General features: G+C 42.8%; 1 protein-coding gene across 1 annotated transcript in view; it reads left to right on the top strand.

The window, feature by feature from the left end:
* Window positions 1-2,027: 2,027 nt before the first annotated feature.
* mv (lysosomal-trafficking regulator mauve) overlaps window positions 2,028-18,075 on the top strand; it is a 27,147-nt gene continuing 11,099 nt past the window's right edge. Inside the window, 18 exon segments of the mRNA XM_013319629.1 lie at window positions 2,028-2,427; window positions 3,567-3,661; window positions 3,782-3,867; window positions 4,026-4,192; window positions 4,904-5,070; window positions 5,979-6,115; window positions 7,321-7,401; window positions 7,740-10,105; window positions 10,572-10,762; window positions 15,771-15,914; window positions 16,103-16,199; window positions 16,275-16,389; window positions 16,456-16,634; window positions 16,755-17,153; window positions 17,302-17,472; window positions 17,585-17,778; window positions 17,876-17,930; window positions 18,010-18,068. Of these exon segments, the coding sequence (XP_013175083.1) occupies window positions 3,584-3,661; window positions 3,782-3,867; window positions 4,026-4,192; window positions 4,904-5,070; window positions 5,979-6,115; window positions 7,321-7,401; window positions 7,740-10,105; window positions 10,572-10,762; window positions 15,771-15,914; window positions 16,103-16,199; window positions 16,275-16,389; window positions 16,456-16,634; window positions 16,755-17,153; window positions 17,302-17,472; window positions 17,585-17,778; window positions 17,876-17,930; window positions 18,010-18,068 (4,686 nt within the window). The 5' untranslated portion in view covers window positions 2,028-2,427; window positions 3,567-3,583.

The raw sequence follows: 18,075 nt of genomic DNA, 5'->3' as shown, positions 1-18,075 counted from the left end.
AGACATTGATCAGCTGATTGTTACAGTACATTTGTTTTAAAAATATTTTGTGCAGAACTTATATAGTACCTTACTATATACATAGTATATCGTACCAATATAGAACACAAAACCTAGCATATTATGTACGTATAATTTAGTAGAAATATTAAATAGCTATGTAACAATCTTAATCAACTATCAACACACAGCCAAAGTTTAAGGTCCAGAAACCCTAAATTTTACATAGAGGTTTTTTTACTTAGGAGGCATCCACTAAGAAATGATTATAAGAAATTCATCCCCGAAATGTTTAAAGTGGGGACCAGAGTTTGTATCCGGCATGTTTGTAACAATATTTCTTTGGCAGAATTTTACTTGTACAAAGTGTAGCATTCAGTTCAGCAGGTACCAATCATATGGGTAGTGTATTTTAGGTTTTATTTGTGTGTTTGCATGTTCTCGAATTTTATATTGTTTTAAATATGAACTATTAAATTTTGGATACTGATTTATTATTTCTTTATACAAATAAATGCCTTTTATATGCTATGTATATTGATATGGAGAGGCCTTAATAAAAAATAGAGAATATATTTTTGTCATTTTTGTTCAAAAAAATAATATAGCAATCTATATGTTTTAAGGATATCTTCTATTCAGTTCTTTGAAGCCTTTATACAAATTTGGTCCAAAAGAAAAAACTAGTACTCAATAATATATGAAGAATGATGGTTATGCAGTTAGTTGAGTTTATATTTTATAAATTTAATTGTTTATTATCAAGTATTTTGTCTGTATCTGGTGGAGTTTGTCAACTGCTTGTGTTCCTGAGTTGTGCTGTAGTGCTGGTTGCGAGCTGCCTAGTTCAAACTGATAACGGGTTCAGTTTTGTTGTTGTTCATTGACAATTAACTGCGCGCGAGCATCATATTATCTCGCGCCCGATAACATTGTTAAATATACCGAGCTATCAATCCTGCCCCCGCGACCCCGCCACCCCGCCACGCCATCCCCGCTACCCACTACAATAAAGACGCAATATATGCGAATTTCATGTTTTGTCTCGATGTCTGGCCTGGAACTGATAAACACGACTCTAGAGAATTTTATAGATATTTAAATACAAATTATCGTTGTCGGACTGTGTATGTACAATTTGTAAAAAATGTAAAAAAAAATATCTCGAATTTTTTTTTAATTTTATTTCAAAACACACACAGAGATAGTTATATATTCTACTTCAGAATCGTTGTCCTTTCTATCAACATATTGATACGTCGAAAGAATTGATTAAAATAAGGACACATTAATTAGTAATACTCGTAAATAGTAAGAGCCGATCTTGCTTTTCTGTCCTTGAAACGTATTTAATACCAAAAAAATTTATGATTTTTATGGCCTTCCTAAAAATTCCTGTAAATTTTTGAGACGTAGTAAATCAAAAGATCAAGCCCCACATTTTTACCTTATATTACCTCTACGCTAATCTGAACGTCATTATTGTTATGGACAAGGCTCACTCGAATTCGCTTGCAAACAATGTTATCTTTCGTGTACACACTGCGTGTAAGTGGTAGGAAGGAGTGGCGTGTATCGCGGGCAAGCGTGTTTGTCTAGAACTGACCTAAGTCACGTACGGCCTACGCCACTGGCAAACTGCACTTTGTGTCTGCTCTTACGTGATCAGCTACTTTAAAAACTACAATATCCTATTGAAATTCAATTTTGTTTGTGTTATTCAATATGTGCCGATTTCTTGATGTAACATTTTCCATTCAAATCAATTCTAAATCTAAATGTTAAATTATTCACATTGAATTACGCACTACAGTGGCCTTGTAGTGATTAATCTTCATTGTCACGTTTGTTGGTTTGGTATGTATTGTGTATTACATGTTTATTTTGATCGTCCGAGGTAGAGGTAGAGAGGTGAGGATACCCGAGAAACTTTACAACAACTTAGTCCATCACGACTTTTGTATGCCGAAACCGTGGCCTATCGATTACCTTCGAGAGGTTAATTAAAGAGTAATAGCAGCAATAGGTTTACCTTTTTAGATCCCCGAAAATGCCGTATGTCTGCGTATATGCGTACAGTGGATATTATTCATTGAAATACCTATCTATGTATTTCTTGATGACCGACGATGTAAAACGGGACCTTTGAAATAAATCTTATAAGTTTATATTGTTTTGCGGCGAGAGCAGTCGCAGTGCGAGCTATACGTGTCACATAATGACCTCACAGATAAGGTTTCTCGGAGTACCGCACACAGCACAGTACACCTCCGCCTCCGCGACAGGAGCGCGCTCGCTCGCGGACCATTTATCAATTGTATCATTGTGCTCTAATCCAGATCAATGGGTATCTGTAGCCGGGACTGTGCATGAGCCGACAACAGAGCCCCCTGTCTCCGGCTCACGGAACTATAGCCGAGATCAAAGGTACATTGTGGTCTCGGTGCCCCCTTGCAGAATGATGTAATTAAGAACCCGGCGGTTACTGTCGACTTTATTGAGTGTAATGCCAAGTGTTGTGATCCGATGATGATAAATGAATGTGGAATAACTCTTGTATTAGTTTCATCTTTTGGCATCGATGCGCCGTGTCTGTTCCGACTGTGTACTTTGAGACAGTTGTCAAACCTTACAGCTAAATAACCTTTCTTGTGCAGTTTTTTAATTGAGACATGTATAATAACAAATTAAGTAATTTGCCTTTTTAATATTTCTACAGTTACTATAGTCACCTATCAAATATGAGTAAATACAAAGCACGTGTAAAACAATATTTGTCCAATAATCAATAGTTGATAGTAATTGTATTATTTGTTATTATTGAATATTGTTTGATTATATCTGAAGTTTATAGCTCGTTTCATTTGTGTAGTGTGATGCCACCCCTGTGACATCACACACACAGACACAAGACTCCGAAAAGAAGAAACACAAATTCCGTGTCCAAATATTTTGCGGAGATAAACTTGTGGTATTACGAATACATACCGATACATTTCGACGGAAGAATTTTTACACGATTTTTTTTAAATAGCTCCCGCAAATGTTTATGTCATCTATTTATTAATTATTTTTTAACGTATGTTGTATGATTAACTATCATTTCTACATTACTTTTATAGGTTTTGGTTTAAACTTAACTGACTTTGCGTCAACTTCAAAGTGGTTTAAGGGTTTATTTTAATATTCATATAAATTAGTATAAATAATTTATTTTGCTTCCGTTAAACATGCGTAAACATATCACGGGTGCGTAAAATTTTGGCGCGCAAACCGTTATCAGTGGTCATGTGGGTACAGGATTACCGCGAAACATTTCATACAGTTAAGATAACCGGTTGTTCTCATAACGTATCTGGTAACACTATAAATCAACTTTAACGATCAAGTTCATTTCGTTTTTTAAAAACCAGTTAACATTTACTTTGGTTCATTCTTATTTCATACGATAGTCATATTTGCGTCACGAAGATTTAAAATATAGTTAATTATATAAATACCAAAAACCAAACCAGTCAATTATAAAAAAAATTAAAAACTTCTATATTGTTTACTCTTGTGTGTAGGTTGAAACGCGGCGGATATGGCAGCAGAGGAGGAACCAGACTCCTTAAAAATATATTGGGAACACTTCTTCAAGGCTGAGACCGGCACTTATGAGGTTGGCACCACCATACCATTACCATAACTTCTTAAAAATCAACTCTAAACTCTTCATAATTAAGCTTAACAATTTTACCTGAAAGTATAGTGATTAAAGAGTTGTGTCGATGTGTTACAGAAGTCGACATGGCTGGAGCTCTTCCTGGCGGAGTTCCTCGTGCGGCTCCAAGAGGGCGTCGATGCCAACCAGCTCATCAAGTTCTGGTACTTTACATGATGAAAAGATTTAATAAGCAACAAATCATTTCTAATCTGTCCTATCATAAAGTCCTCAAATGATCCCTCTTCAAGCTATATTTGAAAGTGATAGTGGTTGAGTTTATTGTATGAGAAGTGTAACAATGTGGTTGTGTTGTGTTCAGTCCGGTGAGCGGTGTGGTGACGCTGGTGGGGTGCGAGCTGCTGTGCGGCATCCACCGCGTCACCTCCGCCGCCAACCTGCACCACGCCGCTCCCCCGGCACCACCACCTCCACCACCACCACCACCACCACACGACTCCGGCAACGGCTTCGCCAACGGACATGATGGTAAATCTCTCGCTTTATTATATTTTATGGAATTACATACATAGGAAATATGGAGTTAAGTTTTAATATTTGAGATCGCTCCCGGAGAACACCACTCACATAAATGACCTGCCCTCACGCAAAATACGCGCTACATGTGGAGTTATTATAACAGAACTACCTGTTAATAATGTTATAATAATGCTTTTATATTTTAGAATTAACAAATGAAACATTCCACATAAACATATGATATGCAATTTGAATATGCATTTATGTCTTGCATCATCATCATAATTATATTTCTTATTTTATTCTATTAAACATCCGATGTATTTATATCGGAAAAATCTAAATTAGACAATTTATAATCTAATACTAATTTGCAATACACAATTAAAATACATTTTGCGTCATAGAACATTTGATTTTTAAATTATATATAACATACCTACACTCGGCAAGCACTTTCAAGCAAATACCGATATCCAATGTTGTTGATGCATATATCAAACACAATATTAATATGTATCCGAGTGCGCACGCGCATGGATTATCAGCTGACGTTACAGCTATATCGCTGCCCTCGTTGACCTGCGCCCACTTGCATTTGCTTGATTGATTTCTTCAATCATTTCACATGACATTTTACGTAACCGTGTAAATACATACAAGCATTTCTTTGTAAACATTATGAACAGGTGAGTATTTTTTCAAATGACATTGTGACAGTGTGTGATGGCGGGGTTGAGGGGGGAGCGTGCGTCGCGCGCGCGCCGGCGAGCGTGTTCAGCCGCGCGCAGGCGCAGGCGCAGGCGAGCGGCGCGGTGCTGCGCGCGTACGTGCTGCGCGGCCCCGCCTGGCGCTGCCTCGTGCTGCTGCGCACGCTCGGCGTCGAGGTCTGCCATATGTTGCCTTACAAACATATCATCTTCATTATTTCATAAATACGAAAAACAAACCAGTTAAAAAGTTTTTATACAACATTAGTAAAAGTATGACTGATACGAAAGTACTGCATCATTTCAATGTTTCTATTAACATTTGTAGGTTTATTGCATTCAAAATCGCGACATCTATTTGAAACAAGATATGTTGTACAATGTTTGTGTGGCATCCGCGTTCACTATGTTCTGCAAACAATACGCGTCGCGTCACATTGTTGTCATTCAGTATGTATATATTTCGCAATGGACCAGCATTGCCCACTTATGTACACAAACCTGTTGCACTCCGCGCGGTCACTGACCGTCCGCTTGTGCAACTAATCAACCGCCTTTCCTTGCACCGTTATCTTGATGACGATACAATTAATTGCTTTACAACGGCATATATAATGTAGTTATTAAATAAAAATATATTTTATTACTTTATAAAGTACCCGACCTAGATTCGATCAATTTGGCACGTCGAGAACGATAGTACACTTCTGCCCCACGTGCCAACTTAAGCGCCACTTATTGTATTTCGATTTTTATACGGAGTTTTTTTATTTACATGCTTCATTGAGTGAATAACATGTTATATCTTAGGGCCCGTTCACACAGACCGGGGCGGAGAGCATAGAAAATTTTATTAGAAATAAAATTGAGTTTTATATGATTAAAAGAAAGTTTAATTTTACTTTTCACGTTTTTTAACTTTTTTTTTGGACAAAAAAGAAGTGCAAATTAAAATTATATGTGTTTTATTTTGGAATAAAATGTATCTGGTTTGCTCTTCGCGTAGGTCTGTCCGAACGGACCCTTAGGATGTCTAGCTTAGTCGACAAATGTATGATGGAGAATGTACCGCGTCTCTTGGTCAGGGTCTGTCGTGCTGCCGGCAGCTGAGCTCTGTGCTGGTGTGGCTGTGGGGCGAGCTGGCGGGCGGCGCGGCCAGCCCGGGCTCCACGCCGCCGCGCGCCCCGCACCCGCCTCCCATACACACGCTCTTCTCGCACAGGTACATACACATACACACACATCTGACGACTTACCACTGTCTTCATTTAACACATTCAATGCAACTACTATTTACGCTCTTTACCTAAAGTGAATTGCGACCGAGTCGGTAGAAAGTGTTAAATCCATTTTAAAATGTTAAAAATACGTTTATAAAACAAAGTGACCTTTGAGGAAATATGACTGTCGCAGATTAAATAAAATAAAAAAGTGCACGGTTGCAGAAATCAGTCGCATTGATATAAATAAATTATATATATAAATATATTGAAAGATTGACTTAATTGTGGGAACATCGCGATCTGTTCGATATATCATAAATAAATGGTTGGAAAAATTAAATTAGCATAAAAGTAACTTCATTATGTGCATATTTTGTTTTCTTTCTTATATTTGTAAACATCGCCATGGCAACGAGGACAAACTGCTGACTCATCTCGAGCGCGATATCTTCTCATACATTGAATACAAATAAATATTATTCTTCAAGTACAGTATATTTGTTACCACTGATGCTACACTCTAAAATACAACATACATTCATATCTTAGTTTAGACGGATGTATGTATGTATGTATGTTTGTTAGTTTGTTACTACGCTCCAAAACAGATAAAGGGATCTTAGTGAACAGTAAGTTCGTTAATTCCTCGCGGACGGTATCGCGGGCAAAAGCAACTCAAAATGCATATTTGCCGGTCATTGTTGTTGTTTGCGATTTAATGTAATTTTTCGTAAAACATCTTAGAGTAAATGTATTAATTTAACATGTATTATAGAAACGTCTGTGCGTACACAACTTGTATATTATCTAAATAATATATATGTAGGTGATGGTCCTTGCGAGCTAACGTTTTGTACGAAAATTGACATTTAAATCAATAACTGAGTCATTTTATCTTTTTTTATTAAGGTAAAGTTACTTTATAATGTTGTATAATATTTTACAAAGATAATTTGAAACATAAAAGTCTCATTAGTGAACATTAAGATCGGTTAATGACGTACTTCGTATTAATAATTTTATGAACATTTAATATATTTGGAATTAGTTGTTTATGGATACCGACTAATTCCATTAAAAACTGAATCAAGATATTGTTTGTATTCTTTAATTGTTCGCGTGATGTTTCTGTTTTAATTCATTAATTAATATTATGAAATTTGATATTTATTGAAACGTCTAATGAGACCAGAAACGTTTTCAGAATCTGGGCCAAACAAAAATTAAATCAAGCAACTAAAACAAGTTCGATCGCTTCCTCAGCGAGATGTTCCACAATAGGACGGTAAGTCGTATATATTGTTATTGTTTATTTACTATCTTGACTTGTTTCAACCTTCTGAAAATTCCTATCTCACTGAACAGATGTCCACATATCTTTTTAATGTTATCAAAGGTCTCGCTATCATTGCACTTCAATTTATTTAAATCTCGTCCTTATTTCAAGGACACGCGACTATTTAATGTTAAACTTAAAAGCTTTGACATATTAAATAATGCAAAGTATTCAATTAAATACGACTCCCATCCAGTTTATCTGCAGCGAGAGCCGCGACTAATGTCATTTGTATACTTTATGTACGCGGACAAGTATCGAACACACTTTTAACATTTAATTACCAGGACGAAGCACAACGGCGTCGCTAAACCGGATTCCTCAGACGCAAAAGGCAAACGACGCTCTCTCATAGAGTCCGAGCCGTCCACGGAGTCCGCGGACTCCAACGACGAGCTGCACATACTGAACAAGTCCATGGCCATCAAAGTGAGCGCGCCCAGCGATCACTTCGAGTACTTCGACTCGCCGGTGCGCTCCTCCAACGACTACCACAACGAGATGCTCTACACGGACCCCTTCTACACCCCGCGCAAGTCTAAACCCAAAGCCGACGACTTCATGAACGACAAACATAAGGAAATTATCAACACCGAAATCGGTAGCTTCGACTTCATGCTCCTCATCACGGAGCTACTGCAGGAGCTGTGCAAGGCGGAGAGCAGCCTCTCCGGCGCCGAGGGGTCGCAGATCTCCATGCAGTGCATTAACTTTTCCTTGAAGAACCTCTGCTCCCTGCAGTTCGGCTCCATGCCGGCCCGGGTCAACTACGACGGTGAACAGATGTCGAGGATTAAACTGGCCCTCACGGAGCTCCTCATCGTCTCGCTGGACAAGGTGTTGATCCACTCGGGTTTGTGTGCCAAACTAATCAATAGCGGCGTTCTGCCGATGCTCCTCAGGATCCTGGAAGATGTCATATGTAAGTCTAACGCCAAGTATAGCGCTAGGGAGGACCGCCCCGCTCATTCCGAAGCCCTGGAAAAGTCGAGCGAGAAGGAAGCGGAAAACTTGCTGAAATACGTGTTCGGAATAGCGTACTCTATTGCGGCCTTCTTCCACTGTCTGTTGATGCAGTGCCGCACCGTGGACAAGCTCAGAGAGTTCACCGACCAGTTCAAGCTGTACGGGGAATGTCTGAAAGGAGGCCTTCTCAAGGAGTGCATAGAGCTGATGATCAGAATTCCTCACGCGGAGGAAGAAACTAGCGTGATATTGATTGAGAAGCTTATAGAATGTATAGGAAAACTGGTGAGCGGCATGAAGCGCGTGAGAAGCGAGGTGATCCACTCGGCGGCGTGCGGACGGAGCTGGCACAAGGCGTGCCGGGCGCGCGTGCTCGCCGGCATGCACCACCACCACGACGTGCTGGGCGAGGCGGGCCCCGGCCTGCCGCTGCCCTCCGCCTGCTGCGTCTCACTGCTCTACGGCACCCTCACGGCCCTCGTCACCGACGACCGGGTCTCGGCGCAGCCCGACCTCAGGACCAAAATACTGCGAGTGATGCTCAAGTGCGGCGTGTGCTGTTGCTTCTCCCCCGGCTTCCTGATGGAGTGCATCGTCAGGTTGATGTTGACGCACAACAGCGTCGCGCCGCGATGTCTCCGGCTCCTCGAGCACACCGTCTACGGCGACCTCGGCTCCAGCATACTGATTCCCCGCGTGACGGACCAGCTGCCCTGCTCCATTTGCGAGCCCTGCGACGACAACAGAGACCTGGGGAGGAAGTATTGCCACCACGGGGTGAGCCCAATAGAGAGAAAGAGCGTGTGGTCGTTTCTCATCCACTACAACTCGTTGCTTCAATTGGACAACCATAACAACGTGTTGCACGCGGCGGTCAGCCACCTGCTGAAGGTGACGCCCAAGTGCCGCATGGAGATGAAGTACGAGCTGCTATTCAGCGTCATCTATCCCACCTTCATCGTGTCCAAGCATCGCTACATCATAAAGCGAGAGGAGTCCGCCTACTTCCTGACCGTGTCTTGTCTCAATATCTTTGCGAGTCTTCTGAACACGGTGTCTTTCGCAGAACAGTTTATACAAAAAGGTGGCCTCAGCTACGTCCTCGAATTGGTATCGTTGCCGGAATTTTCCAACCAGTGCTGCGCGATTCTCGAAATCGCTATTATCGTGGAAATATACAAACTGATGAGGGAGAACGCGGAGCTCACCTACTACCGCGACATAAGCTCGCTGGCCTCCGTGCGGATGTTGTTCAAATGTCTGTCGGAGGTGACCGACAGGTGCTACAACATATATAAACTGCAGCTGCCCGCCGACAAGTTCCAGGAGCTCTGCGATCTCACCAGGGAGAAGGAAATACTCGAAATGAACACGGAAACGGTGGAAAAGATGTCGAAGACAAGTAACACTTTAGTATCGAACGACCGAGCCGAGGAATCGAGCGAGGACTACATCGAGGTGTTGAAGACGATCGGCACGTTCTGGAAGTCGTGCGCGGGGCTCTGCCTGCTGTGTCCAATGTTCCGCGAGCACGTGGCGCGCGCGCCGCTGCTGGCGCACAGCTACGTGCTGCTCAAGCTGGCGCTGCACCGCCTGTGTCACCCGCCCGCACCCGCAGCCCCCGCCGAGACCCGCCTGCTCGTCGCCCTCATGGAGTCCCTGCTCACCGTGCAGTTCGCCGTCTCTGGTAAATTATTTTACAAATTTTTTTTAAAATAGTCTCTTCCGGGAACTTATTTAATGTTAACAAACGTCACGTTTACTCCACATAGTAAAGGTATCGTCGATCCACAATATATATATTATATATGTAGCAGTTTACAGCGGATTAGGTTTCCAATGCCACTTCGGTGCTCAGCGTTAGCCGCGAAATTATATAAATTACATATCCAGCCTCACGTCATTTAAAAATAGGTTAAAATCATGGCTTATCGAGAAAGGTTTATGTGCACGTTAGGAACTTTTTGACTTTGACTTAGAAATGTAACTCATATAACGAGTAAACAAACGACGCAGACAAATAGATCAAAGATGGAAGAAATGGAATGGATATAATTTTTGTTTAACTTACATGTAATCGTATTTGTATGTTATTTGAGTGAGTATTACGGCCTAGGTAAGTTGGTGTAAACCGGGAGTGTTGTTTGTGGCAGACACGACGAGCGGAGGGTCGCGCACGGCCAGCTGCGGCGTGGTGCGCAGCGCGCTGCGAGCCGCCACCGCCGCCACCGCCACCCCCACGTGCAGCGGCGCGGGCCTGAGCGCGCTGTGCGACGCCCTCATCGGCGTGGCAGTGGCGCGCCCCAGTCGCCGCCTCGCCATGCCGCGTCTCGCCCCCGCTAAGGTAAACACATCTAGCTATCAACAACATACAAAACGTATTTTAAGAAGGAATTATGATCGTGTGTCGGAATGTGGAGGTGCGGATTGGGGCTAAGACGCACGCCGGTCCGCACGTGTCGCACCTTCCCTCGCATACATACACATAACGTATACATAATATACATTATGAAGATACATAAGGCAATAAAACATGGATAAATATTGAGACATGATTTCATCATATCACTCCTACTTGAATAACATTATCCGTTAACAATATATTATTACGTCGTAAGAATTTGATATGTCTTCAATAGATTTAAAATACGCAAAGTCTATCTAAGAAAAATGACAGCACATCATCAACATTTGAAATGTATTGTATCGCTCGATGACGAATTCTCTTGTAGTAATTCTAAAGGTCGTCTCCCCTACAACATCGGATTGCCGCCGATTTGAATAATTTCGAAAAACCTCCATTAGATCTGGGAGAAAAATATTCGTAAAAAAATATCCTACGCCATAATTGCTGACGAAAATAATGAAAATTTCATTCGTATTGTAATCCTTCAGAGGTTCAAAAGTAATTTGTTTAATACAAAAAGAAAATCCTAGACATCCGGAAGAATGTAGCGAGTGGAAACATTCGATCTAATCGCGGCAGACCGGTTTCATAGTCGCGTTGATGGTGCTCTCCGCAGGTGACCATACCATCACATTTAATGCAGGATAATAACACAATGAATTATCTAATGCTTACTTTATTTACAATTCGCATTATTTTTATTCATTTGGACTCTAAATGTACTTAAAGCCTACCTTCTTTAATGAAACATCGCAGTTACTGAGAATTGTACGTTATTCTAAAAGTAAGTAAAACATCGCTATTGCTCTAATCACTATCAATTATTTACTAAATTAAAGTAACCTGTTAATTTGTAACGATTACGTAATACGATATGCTATTAGAATTTATTATCTTTATATTAAGTTGGTATTATTACAAAATAATATAAATACGTCAACAAGCAAGGTACTTTCAAACTAGAAGTGGTTGATGCGATGATTTGATTTGAGCCTGCAGCCAAAACTTTTATCTTTATTTTTGTTTTGGTTGTTTTTATGCTATGAATTAGTGACGTAACATCTGAGGCCGGTTATAATGAGGAACGTAAAACATGTCCGCGGGGCCGCCCGTCGTGTGGAGCCCCCTTGTTGCGCGGCCGCACTCACGCCGCCCTCACACCGCCGCTAGCCACCAAGTAGACAACCGCTTCTATTACAAATATTTATATATATCAAAACAAAATATCGCTAGGTATCGCGTACAGTACAGTATAGGAAGCTCCACGCGTGGGACGGGTGAAAGTGAAAGTGGTGTAAAGTTGTTGTGCTCCTGCGTGAGGTGCTAGTGATATTTCGCAATAAATTCGGAAGGTCTAAGCCGGAGCCGGCTCGCCTTCAAACTTAATAGGCAGTTCCTCATGCCGGTGAGTTTCGTAACATTTGGCAATAATCGCCTACGGCCTCTATTTACTTAATTATAGCTTTGTCGCTGTATTAAATGAAGCTTATGTGATCGAAAACATTGAAGGAGCAATGTCTATGGTAAGAGGAAGGCAAAGAAACGTTCATATTTAATGATGAGACCGAAAAGAAATTGTGTAAATGTTAGAGTTTTTATCATCGCTTTATTTGGAACGTCCGTGTGGTTCGATTGCGTATAGTCTGAGTGAGTGGTTGTTACGGCCCCGAACACAAGTTCGGTCCCTAGTCATAGCCTAGTAACGTTGTATAGAATAGTTTACATTTGTGTATTATAAAAAAAAAACTTGTATGCTCTGTAATTGCAACAAACTTGTTATTTACGAATTGGCGAAAAACTGAATGATTAAATTAGATGTTTTTTTACATGTTTGTAACCACTATCTTCCATCGCCATAACTTACTCTACATGAAATCTTATCTGTTTTTCGAATTTGATTTCTGGAGCTTTAATACCGCCGTTCTTGAGCATTTTATCAACCTGGACGGTAGAGTCCGTCTGCGACGGCTCACAAAATAAATTATTCACTTCAACTAATTTACCGTGAGCCGAGCAAAAATGAGAATTAGCAACTCATGCTAACTATATTCCGAAAAAAAGATTCAGTATTCTAAGAAAAACATGCCAGTGCCTTTGAAATATTCAGAATTCTTTTTATGTCCACTTGCGTATCGATGACAATATAATTATGCGTTAATTATGTAAAATTGACGTCGTGACCCACCGCCGCCGCTTCGCCTCGCTTCCAAACGCACTACAAAACGAAGTCCGCTCCTTATCTTTATAATTTTGATGTGCTTCGCGCGAAATAACAATGCTGTTCACAATTTGCGTCGCAGTCACTCGCTCGCAGAAATCGAAGTCTTTAAACTGGTATAAATGAGTATTTGTTTGTTCGTTCTACGGCTACCGAAAGATTATCGAAACATCTGTACAAAATATTTTGTCCCCCAATCCATGACATATAGAATAATAATATGTTTTTGTAGATGTTTTTGCAGTGGAAACTGCCATTACCATTATCAAATGCGCAATTATTAAATGTTAGTATTGGCATAGATAAACGTCTTGTAACAGTTTTACGACTTCGATTGTGGCTTAATGTCCGCCGGGTGAACTGTGCCAGCGACGCTGCCCGCCATCCGGCAGCTAATTGCTGCAAGACGATTGCCCGCTGATAACGAGCCCGCCAATGCCTACTAGTTATGTACTTGCATATTTTGAGAACTATCTGTTTAACTTGTATTGTAGATTGTAAACAATCAGCATCGACAATGACGATACATCATTGACGAAAAAAGATACTAGTTGAACGTTATTATACTCGTATATAGCAGTCACCTAATAATGGTAAATAGATTCTAAACGCAAATATAAAAGCAAGCTACTCATATCACTACGATACGATTACGATTTATTTAACTGTATTAATATATTAATATAACAATGTTTCGGTATTAATATAACATTGAGTAAGTATTTTTCTGCGGCACTTAAATATAGATAAATAAAAGTAAACGCGCGGTTGCTATTACACTAATGATACACTAGCGCAGCCGAGCTGTCCAACATACACTGCGTTACTACTTCTTGGAGGACCTTCCTTATTTTACGTGTTTCTAATTAACATTTTTCACTCTTATATAAGTTTTTGCTTTTGTTTATGAAATGTTTGGATAAATGTCAGTGGATATCTTACTCTGATATTGAGAAACTTCATACAGTACTACTACTTGGTACAGTTGACTTCGTTCGCGGTGTTCCAGTTACAGAACTAACTTAAACTTGTTTTGATTTAATTAAAAGCAATGTATGTTACTTGTACTTGTTAATATTGTACAGTGTCAAATACTCTATCGTTACAACATTTACCGATTTTTATAATTTCAAGATACTATAAGTCAGACGTTCAAACTATTGTTGCTCTATGGAGACATCGCGAACAACTCCCACTGTACTTATATTATGAAGAAGCACATTAAAAGTTTAACGATCGTTGGGGTGAGTAGCATCAGTCACTGCTAAAGGACCACCGGTTTCCAAATAATATACGAACGTATTAAGTGCCGTTCAGATTTGAGGCGCATTTTTTGTATTCATTAATTTCATTTACGTCATCATCGGAGTGCATCACAGGAAACTGACTAGACTTGTACCATATTGTATCGAGCATCAACACAGAAATCAAAACTCAATTTTATTACATCAGATAAAAGTATATTTATATTTTTCCGCGGCGGACACCAAGGTAAAACTTTTAACGGTTGACGGGCATATCCTTAACATTTTAACCTTTTTTGACGGAAACGGCCTCACCGTTTTTGAAAAGTGAGGTGTCATTCATTCGTATTCTTCTCCAAAGGGGACTAGGGAGTTGGAGTTTTTGTGATCCGTTGTTTTTTTTTTACATTAACTGTTGCTTGTCCATTCCAAGAGTCTGTAGGATGTTGTTTCAATGGTTTGTTATAAGATAGTCAATGCAAGTCAGACAACTAATGTCGTAATCCTGTGTGACAGCGGCAACTTGTCGCGTCGGGCGGCGCAGCGGCGCAGCGGCGCGGCGGCGGGCGACAACACGCAACCATTAAGCATTTAAACTAATCTTATTATAATAAGCTTTTACTGGAAGACTAATGATTCACAATATCCCACTATATAATCACAGTTACTAATAGGTAGGTATCAAATATATTTATTGGACGTAAAGTAATTTTTGTTAGCGGAGGTCGCAGTTAAATGGCTTCCCGCGGGAATCCTTAGCGCAGAAGTAAATTGGAAACTCGCCGTAACTTTTCACACCTGTACACAACATATTGTTATCACTTTCTTTCTCATTTAAATTATAGAAATATCAATATGTTGTACGGAATTTTTGACCGTGAAATCTTACGGTGCGCCGGCTGTAATGCCGGAAACGTGACGGCCGCGATTAAGCGACGCTTTACTGAGGATTATACAATGCCGCATATGTTACTATTAATTTTACGTTCGAACTGACACAAAGGCTTCGTATATCTTAGACCCTTCGTACATAAGGCGAAGTAAATCTTGGAAACCCCGCGGTCGGTTGTTTAGTCGGTAAGCGCCTTATACTATACAATGTCGGAGGTTCGTACACAGACGCGCGTTCGCTGACATTTTCGTCGTTCTTCGCTCGCTACTTGTTTGTCAACACCCACGAGAGAAAAGTCGCTGCGAATTTGAAGATGGCAGAGTAAAACTATACAGTTGACATTTTGTAAATTTGTGGTAGCCGTGTTGTCGTTCTATCTGTGTATATTAACCGAATAGACCACGCTCGTCAATTCGATGTTGCGCTCCGTGATACTCGCAACGCTAGTATACGATATAAGTTTCGTAGAATTACGTTTCCTCGAAGGTCCTAAGAATAGTTAATTACATAAGAGGTATATAAATAGGATAAACAATGCAAACAAAACAAATTGATACAAGTAACAATGGAAATGTCGGTTTACTGTGTCAGGTGCCGCCGCTGCAGTGCGAGTCGAGCGGCAGCTCCGCGGAGGGCTCATCGGGCGAGGAGACCGGCCCTCTCGGCGGCTCGCACGCCAGTCCCTACGCCAGCGAGCTCAGCGACCCCCACCCGCCCGACGACGACGGCTACGAGGTGCGCGCCACTCGTACACACCTACTACTCATTTAGGGCATCATTAATAACACATTCTAGAATCTCTAAACTGAAATCTTTAAACAATAATTCCTCGGAGGAATATGTGTTTTCAAAGGATTCGATATAAAATATTTTCACATGCTTGTGGTGCGGTACGATTTGATCGGCACTCGACTGTGTTGCAGGCGGACGTGGAGGCGGGCAAGCTGGCGGACAAGCTGGCGGGCAAGCTGGCGGGCCGCGACCTCGCGCACACCGCGTCCGTGCTCGGCGGCCTCCCCGGTGAGCGGCTGCGCTTCTCTCACACTCGTCTCGTTGATGCACGGCGAGTCCTTCAAAACGAGGCACACTTTTCAGACTACCAGTCGCCGATGGAGGCGCTGTGCGGAGAGCGCGCGGCCCCGGGCCCCGCCCTGGCGCACCCCGAGCTCTGCCTCGTAGTGGTCGACATCCTCTCGCAGCTCGTCCAGAGGTGGGTACCTCCTCTCGCGAACCGTAATCCTGACGTCCGGATCGATGAGCTTGTCGTTTGCGTCAGGGTGGTGGAGGAGGAGAGCAACAACGGCACGCAGGAGAGCCTGGAGCGCGTCTGCGGCGGACTGGCGCGCGCGCTGGCCGCCAGGCTGGCGGGCGGAGGCGCGCCGGCGGGCCTGCTGCGCCGTCTGCTCGCCCCGCCCGCCGCCGCCCTGCTGCGCCGCACCGACCCTCGCCTCGCAGGTAACACCACTTCGCGCTTTTACTCGTAATCCGATTTCGGTACGTCGAACGTATGAGACACTCCAAGGAGTGACAAAAAGGAGAGCTACTTACGAACGATATATTTTTATTTTCCATTAGAACTGCAACACAGCATATTGGAACTAATACACGTGGTGGCCTCCCAGAGCGTGGAGCCGCGGGAGCTGGCGGCGCTGCTGCGGCTGGCGGCGGCGGACCGGCCGCCGCTGGGCGCGCTGCTCTCCGCGCTGCGGCGTCTCCTGGCGCACGCAGACCCCTGCACGCCGGACTTCGCGCTTCAATTCCCCCTACCACTCCACCCCCGCTCCTCCGACGGTGAGAGTCCACTTAAGCATCAAAAGTTCACAATCCGACTTGTTGCAAGGAACCGTTCGCTTGTTGCTACAGATGCGAGGGCTCCGTGCGGCGCGGGCGCGGCGCGCTGCACCGTGGACGGCGCCAACTGGGGGCCCTGGCTGCAGGGCTTCGCTCTCGTGCTATGGCTGCAGCCGTTACCAGGTCGGCAAACTTAATCCTTCTGTACCATATATGGGATGCCCTTTTTTAGGTTTACTAGTAACACACTTTTTTAAAAAGATGCATAAAGAAATTCTTGCACTTGCATTTGAATTTAACTAAAGTATCGTATATACGTTACCCTGGACAGAGGCTAAGTGCGAAGACTACGACGAGGTGGACAGAGCGGCGCCGATGGGGGAGGAGGCGGAGGAGACGAAGGAGGCGGTCGGGGAGCGAGGCGAGGCGGGGGCCGCGGTGCACGTGCTGTCGCTGGGCCAGGACTCGCTCACCTTCGAGCTGTGGCTGAACGTCGCTACAGGTGGATGGCCGTTTGATTCAACTATATTATTATTTAAACAATATTCCTTGCCTTGCCTTAAAATCTCATTAAGTATGCCAGAAGAAATGTTGTAATTTGAGTGCGGTGGCAGGCGTGCCGTCGGTGCGACTGTCGCGCGGCGAGGGCGTGGGCGTGGGCGTGGGCGGGGGCGTGGCGGAGTGCGGAGGGGGCGGGGCGCGCGCGCTGTGCGAGGGCAGCGCGGCGTGCCGGCTGCGTGCCGCGCGCTGGTCCTGCCTGGCGCTCAACGTGCGCGAGGCCGTGCTGCGCCGCAAGATACACATACAGGTAATCTTTATCAATATCATTTAAATACCATTTGGAACTTGTCACCGTAACATAGTATGTAATTACAATTAAAAGTCGCGACACGATTCGGTTGCAGGTTACATTCTACCTGAACGGGCGGGAGTGCGACACCGTGTCGTTACCTTTACAAGGTAAACACAATTTTAACGATTATTTTTTAATCTTGAGTACGTTTAAAAAATAATAAATCGTGATCGTTTGATAATGTAGGCATCTTGGTGCGCAAGATGTCGGCGACGAGCGTGTCGCTGGGGCAGGTGGGGGTGGGGGCGGGGG

This window comes from Papilio xuthus, unplaced genomic scaffold, assembly GCF_000836235.2.
Source record: "Papilio xuthus unplaced genomic scaffold, Pxut_1.1 DF828952.1, whole genome shotgun sequence".
Taxonomy (NCBI): Eukaryota; Metazoa; Arthropoda; class Insecta; order Lepidoptera; family Papilionidae; genus Papilio; species Papilio xuthus.
This window is presented reverse-complemented; position numbering and strand designations above follow the sequence as displayed.